The sequence below is a fragment of the Phyllobates terribilis genome, unplaced genomic scaffold (assembly GCF_046119375.1).
Source record: "Phyllobates terribilis strain yellow unplaced genomic scaffold, ASM4611937v1 Scaffold_4__5_contigs__length_816908805, whole genome shotgun sequence".
NCBI classification, from domain to species: domain Eukaryota; kingdom Metazoa; phylum Chordata; class Amphibia; order Anura; family Dendrobatidae; genus Phyllobates; species Phyllobates terribilis.
Window position 1 is genome coordinate 502991336 of NW_027362764.1, and position 16762 is coordinate 503008097.

The 16762-nt window shown below is 41.5% G+C and overlaps 1 protein-coding gene across 5 annotated transcripts in view; it reads right to left on the bottom strand.

The window, feature by feature from the left end:
• Positions 1 to 16762, bottom strand: part of KIF13A (kinesin family member 13A) — a 220376-nt gene that overhangs the window by 95355 nt on the left and 108259 nt on the right. For all 5 annotated transcript variants that reach the window (XM_073678820.1, XM_073678817.1, XM_073678818.1 and 2 more), the window contains exon 3: positions 10367 to 10427. In XM_073678820.1, coding sequence (XP_073534921.1) covers positions 10367 to 10427 — 61 coding nt within the window. The remainder of the gene's footprint in view (positions 1 to 10366; positions 10428 to 16762) is intronic.

The window sequence follows — 16762 nt, forward strand, 5'->3', positions numbered from 1 at the left end:
GTCATCAAAGCAAAAGGTGGCTACTTTGAAGAACCTAGAATATAAGACATATTTTCAGTTGTTTCAAACTTTTTTGTCAAGTATATAATACCACATGTGTTAATTCATAGTTTTGATGCCTTCAGTGTGAATGTACAATTTTCATAGTTGTGAAAATACAGAAAAATCTTTAAATGAGGTGTGTCCAAACTTTTGGTCTGTACTGTATATAATCAACATATGCTGGGGTAAACAAGGAAAGGTAGGGCATATTGAATGTTACGTGACCAATCCCTGAAGAATTTACCTCTGAAATAAGACATGCTTAATCAGCAGAGTTAGGCTATGTGCCCAAGATGCAGAAATGCTGTAGATTTTTTCCGCTTCTCCCTGGCAGGAAAAACAAATGCGGATTGTACATGCGTTTTTCCTGCCAGGTAGAAGCGTTTGTCAAGCGTCTTCACATTCATTTCTGCATGCGGGTTATCAAGCGCTTTTCCAAGCGATTTTACCATCACTTGGAAAAGTGCTTGACAACTTGATCACACTATATAAATCCATGCAACCAGCATGGATTTATATAGTGTGACCAAGTAATAGTTAAAAAAAAGAATAAAAATGGTAAAAAATAAACATTATACTTACCTTCCGATAGCTCCCGGTCTCCTGTACGATGCGTCCAGTCTCTTGTACGGCTCGCGATGGTCTAAAAGGACCTGCGGTGACGTCATTTAGTCATGTGACAGGTCACGCGATCGCCGATGTCACATGACTAAATGATGTCACTGCAGGTCCTTTTAGACCATCGCGAGCCGTACAAGAGATCGGACGCATCGTACAGGAGACCGGGGGACATCAGAAAGTGAGTATAATGTTTATTTTTATTTTATTTTTTTTTAAACAGGTACTATGGTACCCGGGTCTGAATCGCTTCATATCTGCACGTGCACATGTAGTGATGCGGATATTAAGCGATTCAATGCAAGTCAATGGCGGCAATTACGCTGCGTGTCCGCAAAATTAATGGACATTCTGCGTATTTTTCTATACCATTGGGGACCATGGGGCACGTATTACCAAGCGTTTTCGCTGCGGAAATTCCGCGGCAAAAACGCTTGAAAAACGTATAGTGGGCACACAGCCTTAGGCACATCCTACAACCGGCAGGTGAAACTTGGCCAGTACATTTTTACTAGATCTCAGCACGGTTAAAGGGAATCTGTCACCAGGTTTTTTCTACCTCATCTGAGCGCAGCATAATGTAGGAAAAGAGACCCTAATTCCAACGATGTATCACTAAGTTTACTACGTGCAGCAGTTGTGACACAATCAACGTTTTCAGATGTAACTTGAAGCAGAGCTGAGAAAGCTACCCCGCCCACTCTACAGCTTCTGTGTACATTGCCTATTTTCAGTGAGCTGCTTATCACAGGAGGGGGCGTGGCTAGTCTAACAGGTGCATGAGACCTAGTCCAGGCAGTGAATCTCCAGGTGATAAAACCTTCATTGTAAGTAAACAACAGCACACAACCTGATAAGTGACACATCGCTGAATTCATTGTTTTAACCCCTACATCATGGTGTCCTCAGATTACATAGCAGAAACCTGCTGACAGGTTCCCTTTAAAGGAGAACCTGTCAGGTCCCCAAAGTATTCAAAACACCCACCATTATCTAGAGCCCTATTCCTGATGTCCCAAAACAATCTTCATTTGAATCAATTAATGATTAGAGGACTAGTCCGGTAGGGAGTTGCTTCATAATTTCCTAAGCACCACTTCACCGGTTCACTGCACATGCGCAGGACGTCATAGCGATGTAGATTTCTGCTCAGTCGGCAGCGCAGATGAGCTCTACCATTCATCTATGAGCACAACATTACTAATAAACATATTTGCAGCACTTGGCATCACTATGCTTTTCTGAGTTTGTCCGGTGTGGGACTTGGTGTCGCTATGCCTTTCTGGGCATGTGTGGTGCCCCGAAGAGACAGGTAGGTGAAAATTAAAGCATATGAAGCCGGACTAGACTGGGAAAAACAACACTCGGGCATACTAGCCCTGGCTATTTAACATATGATGAGAAGCTCTATAAAAGATATGTTGCCACTCATATGAAGATTGCTTTGGGACCTCAGGGACATTATTAGAATTAAAGGATAGGGCACTGAAGTATAGTGGCCACAGTTTGAGAAACTTCCCTTTAAGTAAAAAAAGCATTAGGCCTAATACACGCTACTGCATGACGGCTCCATATGACTTCAGAGTTGTACAGAGTAGTAATACTGCACTCATGGAAATCTATGGCTTATTCCTCACCTCTGCCTTGAGATTTGTTTTTTTATAATATTTTATGAATCAGACATGGCATCCTCTATGTGATGCCGTATTCTGGAAGTGTTCTTTCTTAGACTTCAACACCATAGATAATCGAAAAGAATAATCATCCAGGCATTCTCTATCCAATGCGTTTTGCCTTAGAGGCATTAACGCTGCACACCATATGGCGGCAAACATAGTATGGAGCTGCTGTGGGGACTCTGTGTGCACACTGTGTGCATGGCGTCTGAAGGACAACAGAAAGGATTTGCTTTTATGCTACAAATCATTACAATACATAACATCCATCAGCTGATAAAGAATTAAATGGGTTTTTTTTTTTTTTTTTTTTTACAGTTCTACAAAAGTTTCTGCAAGCACTGTATGTGACTGCAAATTGCCAAATCCTGACAGTGTGTAACATGCACACAGTGAGGATTCCGCTTCTTTGACAACTTGAGAGAACATCATTTAACCACTTATATGTGATTTGAAAACTTGCAGAAGGTGCAGACTAGCTCTCATCTCAATATAAAGGCTCATGCTGACATTCTTGCAAATTGGTCCAATCTCGGACCATAATGAACGGACTGGCCGCGGCTCTCGTGTCCAGAGCGTGACAGCCTCATAGAAATACACTAAGCTATTACGCTCCGGTTGGGAGACTTGCAGCCAGTCCATGCATTGCGGTCTGAAATCGGACCGATTTGTACGGACGTCTGTATGAGCATTAAAACGTAGACCAGGAAAAAACGGTAGTCGGCACATGACCACAAATAAGCAAAACGGATATGAATATGAACAGTCACAGACTCCTAATGTGCAAATTGCCCACTAACCAGATTTGGCAATCTGCAGTGATATAAAGTGACTGTAGAAATTTATGTGGAGCCTGGAAAACCCATCATCCACAGCTCCTGTACAGACTTATGCATTTCCATGGTAACAGATCAGAAACAAACCAAGTATAGTTTGAGTCTACAGTCTCTTGCTTATATGACCCTACTTACTGCTAATCTCTACCAGTAAATTAGCAAGCACAGGGGTGCAGGTGGAGAGGAGTATGACAACATGCTAAAACTACGAGTATGTAGTCTGTTACTATGAAAACACATTTACATTCATATTAATTGTAGACTCAAAATAACAGGAAAAATATTTGGTTGCATATGTACATAGACATTAATCTGTAAATTGTGATCTATGAAGAAGTAAGCAGACAAGCAGTATCAAAGCTGGCAAAGCAGGACTACAAAGCATGTTAAATCCTTCCAAGTATCAGCAGTGCGAATAGCATAATTGTGATATAAAAATGTCACAGTTTCTCATGGCTTTGTTTCAAGTCACTCCTAATAACACAGTGACAAAGTGATTACAATGTAGGTTTTTTTTTCATGAATTAGCCCATGTCTTTCATAATATAAATGTAGCCTCTTCAGAGAGAATGAGGACAGGAACTCTACTGACACCTATTGGGGTAGCAATCCTAAAAGTCAATATCGACCCTTTAAAATGGCCTGGCTACATGACTTAGGATAAGAAGCCAAACCAAAACAAGCTTCACTTACAGACACGTTTCGGGCTGTTTGCCTTTCATCAGTGCAAAGTAGGAGAACTGGTTTGCATGGGTGAGAGGTCTCTGACAGGGAGTCTAAGGGGAAACATTTAAAGGATAACATCTGCGTGACAGTGTGGCAAATCAGGGATGTTCGTGAGCGGAGCCGATTTTTTTGGTGCGAACAAGCTGGAACCCCGAACACGAACCCAAATTTGAAATGCCAAAGTAAGTCGCTCAACACTAGTCATGACACGTGAATAATGCACACAAACGGCGCTGACATCACTGTCCCTGCCTTCGGACATATTGAACATCAACAGAAAGCCAGGGCTGCAGCTGATCTCTGATTTCCTCTTGATGTTCGATTTGTCTGAAGGCGGGGATAGTGAAGTCAGCGCTGATTGGGTGCAGAGTTTTTCACTACTAATTGAACCCCCTTTCATATGAAAGCATGGCACTCCAAAGCAATGGAAGGATCCTGGCAGAGGAGGAGAGTGACGTCTGATCTGAGTATGCGTGCTCACACTGCTGTCACTCACAGAGGAAGCCGCGCCACCACCAATGACGTGCGCTACTCAGTTCATCCGATATCCAGCCTAGAAGTAACAGAGCCAGAATCACAACAGAAGACTAGATGGCCCACATTGACGTGAGCTTACCGGAGCAGGACAGGTTATGAGTATATTAGAAAATTGATAGCTAAGAAGAGTTAGGACATGTGAAAAAGCGTTAAATTAGTAGTGGAAAATCTCTTCAAACTCTATTACCACCTATTTACACACACTGGAAAAAGTTATTTAACTTAATACATATATGGTTTAAAAGGTAACAACACTTTGTAATACATATGAAAGGGCCCTTAGCTAGCATGTGCCATTTGTACTACTGGTGTTTTCATATGTGGCAGAGGTGACATTTGGGTACCGCCAAGCACCAAAAAGCCCCCAAAAGACAGGTTATATCCAAAGTGAAAGCACCGCTCCAGCGTTATTTTTTTAATTTCACCGCTTGAGTGGTTTCACTAATCCATGTTCCCTGCCCCTAGTAATATACTTACCAGCCGCAGCCTTCTACTGCTCCCGATGCCGCACCGCCATCTTGCGAACGCAGCTTCTGACTTACAGGAGGTCAGAGGTAACGGTCACAAGCTCTCAATGTAAGTCTATGAAATCCTCATTCTGGCTCTTATCGACTTACATTGAGAAGTGACCTCTGGCTCTCTCAGCAAACACTGGAGCGATCTGGAGGTCACAACTGGCAGAAGACGACCGGAGTGGGGCTGGTAACAAAAGATGGTGGCTAGTAAGCATTTTACTAGGGGCAGGGAACGTAGAGTAGAAGCAGCAGTCCAGTGGTGAAACAAAAAACACCGGAGTGGTGCTTGAAGTTACGAAATGCGAATGCCAACTCATACCAGCTGACCAAGCACATGAAATGAAGATAATTATTATACAGTTGTGCTCAAAAGTTTACATACCCAGGCAGAATTTTTCCTTTCTTGGCCTTGTTTCAGAGAATATGAATGATAACAAAAAAAACTTTTTTCTCCCCTCATGGTTATTGGTTGGGTGAAGCCATTTATTGTCAAACTACTGTGTTTCCTCTTTTTAAATCTTAATGACAACCAAAAACATCCAAATAACCCTGATCAAAAGTTCACATACCACAGTTCTTCATACTGTGTATTGCTCCCTCTAACATCAATGACAGCTTAAAGCCTTTTGTTGTTGTTGTGGAAGAGGTTCTTTAATTTCTCAGATCGTAAAACTGCCCATTCTTTTTGGCAAAAAGCCTCCAGTTCCAGTAAATTCCTAGACTGTCTAGAATGAACTGCGCGCTTGAGATCTCCCCAGAGTGGCTCAATGATATTGAGGTTAGGAGACTGAGATGGCCACTCCAGAACCGTCACTTTGTTCTGCTGTAGCCAATGAACGGTCGACTTTGGCCTTGAGTTTTGGATCGTTGTCATGTTGGAACATCCAAGTACGTCCCATGCGCAGCTTCCTATCTGATGAGTGCAAATTCGCCTCCAGTATTTGCTGATGACGTGCTGCATTCATCTTTCCTTCAACTTTTACCAAGTTTCCTGTACCTTTGTAGCTCACACATCCCCAAAACATCAGCCATCCACCTCTGTGTTTTACTGTAGGTATGGTGTTCCTTTCATCATAGGCCTTGTTGACCTCTCTCCATATGTAACGTTTATGGTTGTGGCCAAAAAGTTCAATTTTGGTCTCATCACTCAAAATGACCTTGTTCCAGAAGTTTTGAGGCTTGTCTCTGTGCTGTTTAGCGTATTGAAGGGGAGATACTTTGTGGCATTTGCGAAGTAATGGCTTTCTTCTGGCGACTCGACCATTTAGCCCATTTTTCTTCAAGTGCCTCCTTATTGTGCATCTTGAAACAGCCACACCGCTAGTTTTCGGAGAGTCCTGAATTTCAGCTATTGTTATTTGTGGGTTTTTCTTTGCATCCCGAACAATTTTCCTGGCAGTTGTGGCAGAAATTTTTGTTGGTCTACCTGACCGTGGTTTGGTTTTTACAGAGACTCTGATTTTCCATTTGTTAATCACAGTTTGAACGTAGCTGACTGGCATTATCAATTCCTTGGATATCTTTTTGTATCCCTTTATACAGTTCAACTACCTTTTCCAGTAGATCCGTTCACAATTCTTTTGCTTTCCTCGTGACTCAATCCAGAAACGTCAGTGGCTGGATGAAAGATGCAAGAGTCTGTCTGGATTCCAGAAACTCACTCAGCTTTTATGCACACACACAGATTACAAGCAAACAGGTTACAGGTGAGATTGTTACCTTTAGAAGCCATTCAAACGCATTTGTATCAAATTCTGAGCATTTAATCAGGCCAAAATCAGCAGAGCATGTGTACTTTTGATGAGGGTCTTTTGGATGTTTTTGGTTGTCATTAAGATTTTAAAAGAGAAAACACAGTAGTTTGACAATAAATGGCTACACCCAACCAATAACCATGAGTGGAGAAAAAAGTTTTTTTTGTTATCATTCATATTCTCTGAAACAAGGCCAAGAAAGGAAAAATTCTGCCGGGGTATGTAAACTTTTGAGCACAACTGTATGTAAAATAAATATATATACACAGTCCATATTTCAAGATAATCACAATGCATCTAATATAATATTCTGGAATAGAGCAGGCTTTACCATTATGTACTGTGAATTAATACACACCAGAGGCTCTATACGGTAGATATACAGATGCTCTGCTTTTATCTGTACTGCACTATCCAGAGATGGATATCCTGCGTGCATGCTCCTATATATAATCTAGGAAGCTTTCCAACTAACAGTCAAGATCTGTAACAGTGACAAGACTAATAAATATACTAGACAAGTGTCGTACATGTAATACGTGAAGATGTGATTTATTTGGATTTAGTTCATTACGACCCTCTCTTCACGGACCAAGTAGAAACATGAGGATGACTTACTTCCAGGAGAAGACCAAAGACTCAACCACTGACAGAGAAATGCTGACCAGAAACACCCCACACGCTTATTCTGGGCCTTACAGATCTCCGTTCAGTGCAAGTACAGCTGAGATAGTCAGAAAGAAGGCCATTACCTCTGTCCAATTCTTCTTGTAGATGGCCTCAAGGTGATACTACAAGTAACGGATATCTGCCTTCTATAATAAAATGGGAAGTGCACTGCTTCACATCCATTTCTTACCAAGCTATAGTATATACATATGCTACTAGATTGCTCCGATTGTTTAATGATCTAATACACTGTATGTTCAGATGAAATATGTCATCCAAGCAGAGCAATCAACCAAGACCATATATATATATATATATATATATATATATATATATATATATATATATATATATATATATATATATATATATATATATATATATATATATATACATATATATACATACACATACACATACACAGTGGGTACAGAAAGTGTTCACACTCCTTTAAATTTTTCACTCTTTGTTTCATTGCAGCCATTTGGTAAATTCTAAAAAGTTTCTTTTTTTTCTCATTAATGTACACTCTGCACCCCATCTTGACAAAAAAAAACAAAATGTAGAAATTTTTGCAAATTTATTAAAAAAGAAAAACTGAAATATTACATGGTCATAAGTATTCAGACCCTTTGCTCAGTATTGAGTAGAAGCATCCTTTTGAGCTACTACAGCCATGAGTCTTCTTGGGAATGATGCAACAAGTTTTTCACACCTGGATTTGGGGATCCTCTGCCATTCTTCCTTGCAGATCCTCTCCAGTTCCGTCAGGTTGGATGGTGAACGTTGGTGGACAGCCATTTTCCGGTCTCTCCAAAGATGCTCAATTGGGTTTAGGTCAGGGCTCTGGCTGGGCCAGTCAAGAATGAAGAATGGTCACAGAGATGTTCTGAAGCCACTCCTTTGTTATTTTAGCTGTGTGCTTGGGGTCATTGTCTTGTTGGAAGGAGAACCTTCGGCCAAGTCTGAGGCCCAGGGCACCCTGGAAGAGGTTTTCATCCAGCATATCTCTGTACTTGGCCGCATTCATGTTTCCTTCAATTGCAACCAGTCGTCATGTCCCTGAAGCTGAAAAACACCCCTATAGCATGATGCTGCCACCACCATGTTTCACTGTTGGGATTGTATTGGGAAGGTGATGAGCAGTGCCTGGTTGTCTCCACACATACCCCTTAGAATTATCACCAAAAAGTTCTATCTTCGTCTCATCAGACCAGAGAATCTTATTTCTCATTGTCTGGGAGTCCTTCATGTGTTTTTGAGCAAACTCTATGCGGGCTTTCATATGTCTTGCACTGAGGAGAGGCTTCCGTCGGGCCACATTGCCATAAAGGCCCGACTGGTGGAGGGCTGCAGTGATAGTTGACTTTGTGGAACTTTCTCCCATCTCCCTACTGCATTTCTGGAGCTCAGCCACAGTGATCTTGGGGTTCTTCTTTACCTCTCTCACCAAGGGTCTTCTCCCATGATTGCTCAGTTTGGCTGGATGGCCAGGTCTAGGAAGACTTCTGGTGGTCCCAAACTTCTTCCATTTAAGGGTTATCGAGGTCACTGTGCTCTTAGGAACCTTCGGTAATGCAGAAATTATTTTGTAACCTTGGCTAGATCTGTGCCTTGCCACAATTCTGTCTCTGAGCTCCTTGGGCAGTTCCTTTGAGCTCCTGATTCTTATTTGGTCTGACATGCACTGTGAGCTGTGAGGTCTTATATAGACAGGTGTGTACCTTTCCAAATCAAGTCCTATCAGTTTAATTAAACATAGCTGGACTCCAATGAAGGAGTAGAATCATCTCAAGGAGGATCACAAGGAAATGGACAGCATGTGACTTAAATATGAGTGTCTGAGCAAAGGGTCTGAATACTTATGACCATGTGATATTTCAGTTTTTCTTTTTTTAATAAATTTGCAAAAATTTCTACATTTCTGTTTTTTTTTCAGTCAAGATGGGGTGAAGAGTATACTTTAATGAGAAAAAAAAATAACTTTTTAGAATTTACCAAATGGCTGCAATGAAACAAAGTGAATAATTTAAAGGGGTCTGAATACTTTCCGTACCCACTGTATATACACACATACGTTTTAAAAAAGTCTTAGTTCTTAATTTTAGTTAATTCTGGCTAAAAAGTGAGAATGATAGGTGCCCATGCGCCTGATGAATGGCCCCTGAACCTTCCAATTAGATGAGTCATTTTCAAGACGTTTTAAATAAAACACAACTTCATCGCAAACAATTAAATGACTTTAAAATAAATAGCATTTTTTTTTGTACTTTTACCGGAGCAACATATCTGGCCTCATGTTTCCCTGCTAACTATCAAATCCCCTGATCAGTCTGCATAAATATCTCTATCATCCAGAAGAGACAAAAAGGGCATTTAGCCCCAACACTAAAACTGTTTTTAAAGCCTCATTCAAATGTTCGCATTTTTGTAGATCAGAAAAAAAAACAAAAAAATTTTGATCCGCGTCACAGATCAAACTTGCCAATGTAAGGCAATGGGTCTGGGTATCATCCGTTGGCTGTCTGTTTCTTACTGTTTAATTGGTAAGAGAATCTTGGAAAAAAAATTTGCATACGAGAAAAGCAGATGCCATACTGATGGTAAAAATAGACATACGGGCCAAAAACTAATGAGAATCGGACATGACACAGTGAGGAAAAAAGGTATGTTTTATCTCATATGCAAAAAATAAAATGTCTGAATGAGGCATTAAGTGTACTAAGGTTGGATTTTTTAGGATTCCGGACTGGCACTACGGGAGTCATTAGACACAAAGCCGTCTTGGGGACAGGCTGACTTGAAGCTGGCATATCTTTGCATGGTTATCCTCATGCTAAAATTAATACCAAAAATTAACTGAACAGCTGTACATGCATTTATATTATGCTTTATTCTATTTATTTGCATGTTTCAGCTATTTCTGCAATGATTTCACAGAATAGTTGTATTGACAGCAGTAATCATCAAGAAGTAAATCTTTGGTGTTGTACCTGCATATTTCTCCGTGTTTTTCTCATCCATTGACCAGAAGCAGTAATCGAAAGCAAATACCTATAAGGATGAGAAAATGACCATGTTAGATGAGATTTTTTTTACAATATCTAAACATAGCGGCAATCAATAAATCCTACTGATTTCACTGGCATTGAGCATAGTCTCCAAATGTATCCAAGCACACCTATGGCAACAATGGGCGTTATTTACAACACACAAGGAAATCTTTAGGCTGTGTGCCCACGATGCATTTTTTAAGCTTTTCCGCAGCGGCAATTCCGCCACGGAAACACTTAAAAAACACTTGGTAGAAGGTCTGAAATGTTCCCCAATGATAATCCGCATATGCTGTGCACATGCTGCGGACATTTCCACTGCGGATTATCACTGGGGAAAAATACACAGCACTACCAATTATTTTGAGTAATCGCTGCGTTTTCGCCGCCATTGACTTGCATTAAATCGCATAATATCTGCATCACTACATGTGCACATGCGGATATTAAGCGATTCAATATGCGGATGGTACCCGGGTCTGGAGAAGAGGAGACTCTCCTCCAGACCCGGGTACCATTGTAAAAAAAAAAAAAAGAATTTAAAATAAAAAATAAACATTATACTCACATTCTGATGGCCCCTGGTCTCCTCAGCGATGCGTCCTGGCTCCCCGGCAGCTCGCCATAGTCTAAACGGACCTTCCATGACGTCATTTAGTCATGTGACAGGTCACACGACCGCTGACGTCGGCGGTCACGTGACTTGTCACATGACTAAATGACGTCATGGAAGGTCCTTTTAGACCATTGAGAGCCGCCCAACACACCGGACGCACCGTACAAGAGACCGGGGGCCATCAAAAGGTGAGTATAATGTTTATTTTTTACCATTCTTTTTAACTATTAACTTGGTCACACTATATAAATCCATGCCGGTTGCATGGATTTATATAGTGTGACCAAGTTGTCAAGCACTTTCCAAGTGATGCTAAAATCGCTTGGAAAAGCGCTTGACAACCCGCATGCGAAATCGCATGTGAAAAACGAGGGACATACGCTTGTCCCTGGCAGAAAAACGCATGTAAAATCCGCGTGCGTTTTTTTCTGCCAGGGAGATGCAGAAACGCTCAGGAAAAAATCCGGAGCATTTCTGCATCGTGGGCACATAGCCTTGGCTTAGTGCCCACGATGCAGAAATGAAGACGAAATTTTCCGGAGCATTTTTGATATGTTTTTGCATGCGGATTTGCCATGCGTTTTTTCCAATGCATTGTATAGGCAAATCCGCATGCAGAAACGCACAAGAATTAGTCATGTCAGGATTTTTTCTGCAACTAAAATCCACGCAGAAAAAATCCTGACCATGTGCACAGAACTTGCAGAATGTCATAGGAAGTCATGGGATAAGGTATGAAATGCGTTTCTGGTGCATTTCCGCGCTGCAAATCCGCACCAAAAAAGCATCGTGGGCACACAGCCTTACAGTCCACAATATAAGAAGAAAAAAAATGTTTTTAGCTAAACAATACATTAAACAATTAAGCAGATGCAAAGATTACATTAGATATTTACTGATTTGTCCGTTATTGAAGAAGGAGCTAACAGATGAGTGAGAAGAGCCTAATACACAGCATATACTGTACAATTTAATCTATATTTCTGCTTGTGTGCCATTTGCATTGAGGCTGTTGGCAGGAATTTCACACCCAATAGTTGCAATTTGTTTACCAATATGAAGCAAGGTATTTCCTTACTAATGCTAGAATAAAATGATAGTAGCAGTTGAAATGTACTTATGTGGCCTGATCATGCAGGATGAATTACAAGAAATCTACATTGTAATTATAAGCAGGTACCAGAATGTAACAGCGGAGACACAGGCGGAACAACAGTATATTTCTTTTATTTAACAACTAATATTAATTATAAAACACGTATTATGGTATATGGTAACAATTTCTTTACAATGTTTGACAGTAAAATAAGCAGTAAATCACAGAACAGAATGAATTATCAGAATACACTAGAATTCAGGGGCTGGTAGCTTAAAATGATCTACTGGAGGGAAGGGGAACTATATTAACTATACCGGGCAAGGGGCAGTCTTTTAAAGCCTTGGCAATGCTCTGTTCCTATCTCAACTAGCTGCCCGTTTCCCCAGTCACTATCGATCCACTTTGCGATGCCACTCTGGCATCTGCTGGTCCCCATCTGACTACAGTCTTTCCCTCTATTCGTGCCCGGTACAATATATCCATGTCAGAGGTAATGGCCCGACTCGGGCGTCTTTTCCGGTCGCCAGCCCGAACGTGGACCTCTGATCTGACACCTCCGGAGCTTCTGCGATGTCCTGTCACTGGCGCACACGTCTGAGAACAAGTGCCGCCGCAACTTGCTTCTGTCCTGTCCACCGAAGTCACCCAGGTGAGGAACCTTGACTGGCATCGCTCGGGTCTTCGGGGCTTGACCGTCGATGTCTGGGCTGGGAACCTTGACTGGCATCGCTCGGGTCTTCGGGGCTTGACCGTCGACGTCTGCGTTGGGAAGTTTGACTGGCGTCGCTCAGGTCTTCGGGGCTTGACCGTCGACGTCTGGGCTGGGAACCTTGACTGGAATCGCTCGGGTCTTGACCCTCGATGTCTGGGCTGGGAGGATGCACAGCACTTTTCTTCCTGACAGGAGCTCTGGACGCTGTCGCTCCTTCCGTCTCTCTCCTCGGTGCAAGAATCACCTCAGAACTTGCACATGTGCTGTTTTTCTCCTGAGCTGTTTTTTTGTCACTTTCCTAATCAAACTCCTCCCCTTTGCCACGCCTCCATGCTGTTCTGGTTCCACAGTGTCTTGTCTCCATACATAATCTCCCTCTCTGATACTGTAAGTGCCCCAGGAAGCAGCCTCTTCATTTGCGATGTCTGGGGCTGAACGCTTCCCATCCCCTCCCTTGTTCTTTCAGTGATGGCTAAAAAACACCACTGCAATGTGACTCAAAAGCACAGGTGAGTGGTTGGGGACACATCAGTGCAGAGCACATGGGACAATTTCAATAAAAAGACCACCCACTAGGAACTTGTGGTAGAAAAGTAATTATGCTACATGCCTACTTGTGGCCATGCAACATGGGGGGTCCGATTGCCAGAACCCCCATCTTGTAATGAAAAGGCTGCGCTGCTAGTTAAGCACAGGGGCTCCTTCACGGATTTTGCTGCATACTGATGCTCCGGGTCACCTGCATAACAAACGGATGGGTGTTCCATGTTATGGCATATCCTATAGCACACCATAGCATTAAGTGATGGGAATATCACTTAGGTCAGCAGAAAAATAGGTCTGTTTTCTTATCTTTCTTTAAGAAGCAAAATATATTTCAAAATGCAAATATTCTCTTTTCGTTAACGCCGAGAAGGTGACGATCATTAAACAATTATTACAACGCTATTTAATGTCAAATATTTTATTTGTAAAACCCGCAAAACAAAAACATTTATTAAAGTGATTGTCCACTGCACGGACAACTGCTTCTTAACCCTTAAGGACGGAGCCATTTATGTCCTTAATGACGGTGCCAAATGTTACAATTCTGACCAGTGTCTCTTTATGGGGTAATTACTCTGGAACGCTTCAACGGATCCCACTGATTCTGACACTGTTTTTTCATGACATATTGTACTTCATGATAGTGGTAAAATTTCTCCGATAAGACTTACGTTTACTTGTGAAAAAAAACAGTAATTTGGTGAAAAATTTGAAAATTTTGCAATTTTCAAACTTTGAATTTTCATGCCCTTAAATCAGAGAGATATGTCACACAAAATAGTTAATAAATAACATTTCCCACATGTCTACTTTACATCAGAACAATTTTGGAACCACAATTTTTTTTTGTTCGGAAGTTATAAGGGTTAAAAGTTGACCAGCGATTTCTCATTTTTCCAACAAAATTTACAAAATCATTATTTTTAGGGACCACATCACATTTGAAGTGACTTTGAGGGATCTATATGACAGAAATACCCAAAAGTTACCCATTCTAAAAACTGCACCCCTCAAGGTGCTCAAAACCACAATCAAGAAGTTTATTAGTCCTTCACGTTCTTCAAAGGAACTGAAGCAATGTGGAAGGAAAAAATGAACATTTAACTTTTTTTTCACAAAATGTTTACTTCAGACCCAATTTTTTTTATTTTCACAAAGGTAACAAGAGAAAATGGGCCCAAATTTTTTTGTGCAATTTCTCCTGAGCACGCCGATACCCCATATGTGGGGAAAACCCACTGTTTGGGCGCACGGCAGGGTTCGGAAGGGAAGGAGCACCATTTGACTTTTTGAATGTAAAATTTGCTTGAATAATTAGCGGACGCCATGTCACGTTTCGGGAGCCCCTGATGTGCCTGAACAGTGGAAACCTCCCACAAGTGACCCCATTTTGGAAACTGGACCCCTCAGGGAACTTATCTACATGTGTGGTGAGCACCTTGAACCGCAAGGTGCTTCACAGAAGTTTATAACGTGGAGCCGTGAAATTAAGAAATCTAATTTTTTTCCACAAAAATGTACTTTTAGCCCCAATTTTTTTATTTTCACAAGGGTATCAGGAGAAAATGGACCCCAAAATTTGTTGTACAATTGCTCCTGAGTACGGACTTAACCCATATGTAGGGGAAAACGGTTGGGCACACGGCAGGGCTTGGAAAGGAAAGAGTGGTGTTTGGAACGCAGACTTTGATGGAATTGTCTGCGAGTGTCATGTCGCGTTTTGAGAGCCCCTGATGTACCTAAACAGTGGAAAACCCAAACAAGTTACCCCATTTTGGAAACTACACCTCTCAAGGATTTTATCCAGTGGTATAGTGAGCATTTTGAACCCACAGGTACTACACAGAATTTGATAATATTAGGTCGGCATACTGAAAATTTTCATTTTTTTCACGAAACTGTAGTTTTAGCCCCAAATTTGTAATCTTTGCAATGGATAATAGAAGTAAATGGACCCCATAATTTGTTATGCTATTTCTCCCGAACGTGATGATGCCCCATATGTCATCAGAAATTACTGTTAGGCCACACGTCAGGGCTGAGAAGGAAGGATCACTATTTGGCTTTTGGAGCATAGACTTTGGTAGAATAGTTTGTGGGTGACATTTGAGGAGCCAGAACAGCAGAAAAACCCCAAAAGTGATCCCATTGTAGAAATCACACATCTCAATGAATTCATCTACTGCTGCAGTTACTCTTATGTAACATCCACGCCTGGCTTTATTCTGGAGAATTCCAAATATGCAAGTTTAGCGCTATATTGTAGCGCCCCCCATACATTTCTCCTGGTGACACACACCCCGTAAATGATTAAGTGCTCTCCCCGCTACAATAATGCCAAACATGTGGCCGGTTACGGCGGTTTAGACACAGTGGAGCATTTGGATTTGGGAGAGCAGAATTCACTGGATTTTATTTGAGGGGACGGGAGCCATGTTGCTTTTCCAGAGTCTTTATTCTACCAGTAACGTGGGACCCCCTATAGTCCCAGGCACAGATGATGGACCTGAGAGGGGGCTCGTTTTGCGTGGGATAAATTAGGGGTTTTATTGGTAACATTTTGGGGTACATAATTTTCGATTGCTTCCAGAATAAGACTGGATCGCCAGCCTACGGTGAGCACTTATGACGGGGTTTCCGTGTAAATACCACAAAAATGTGATTCAGACGAAACCCCCAACGTAACCACCAACCACAAAGAAGCAGATGGAGACACTTTGGAGTCCGTTTGAGGTCTGCTCCAGTGGTATCCATCTTTTTTGGCGTGCACAGATCTGTGGTCGTCCACACTTGTGCGCTAAAAAAAAGCCTAAAATGATGGTATGCCGCTGGAACAGACACCAGTCCAAAGGGACTCCATCGGCCTCATAAGTGAGTGGCTCCATCTGGGTTTTTTTGTCCGAATTGCGGTTTTGGTGAATTTACACGGAAACCCCGGCATAAGAGCTCAGCGAAGAGCGCAGGATAAATGTGAACAGAGCCTTATTCCAATTTTTTTGGAGGCAGAATGAATAAATAGACAGCAGTATCAGAATAGTTCTTATTTTTATTTTTGCGCTGTTCACCATGCGGCATAAGTAATAAGGCGGATTTATTCTTCGGGTCGGTGCACTTACAGCGATACCAGATTTATATGTTTTTGTTTTTTTTTAGGTTTTCCTGCCATCACACAGTAAAAATGTTTTTTTTTTTAATAAAAAGTAGTTATTTTCATCGCCATATTCTGAGAGCTGTAACTTTTTTATTTTTTGGTGAACAGGGATGTATGATGGCTTACTTTTTGCGGGACAAGTTGCAGAATTTTTTGGTACCATTTTGGGGCACATAGTAATTTTTGATCGCTTTTTGTTCAGATTTTTCAGA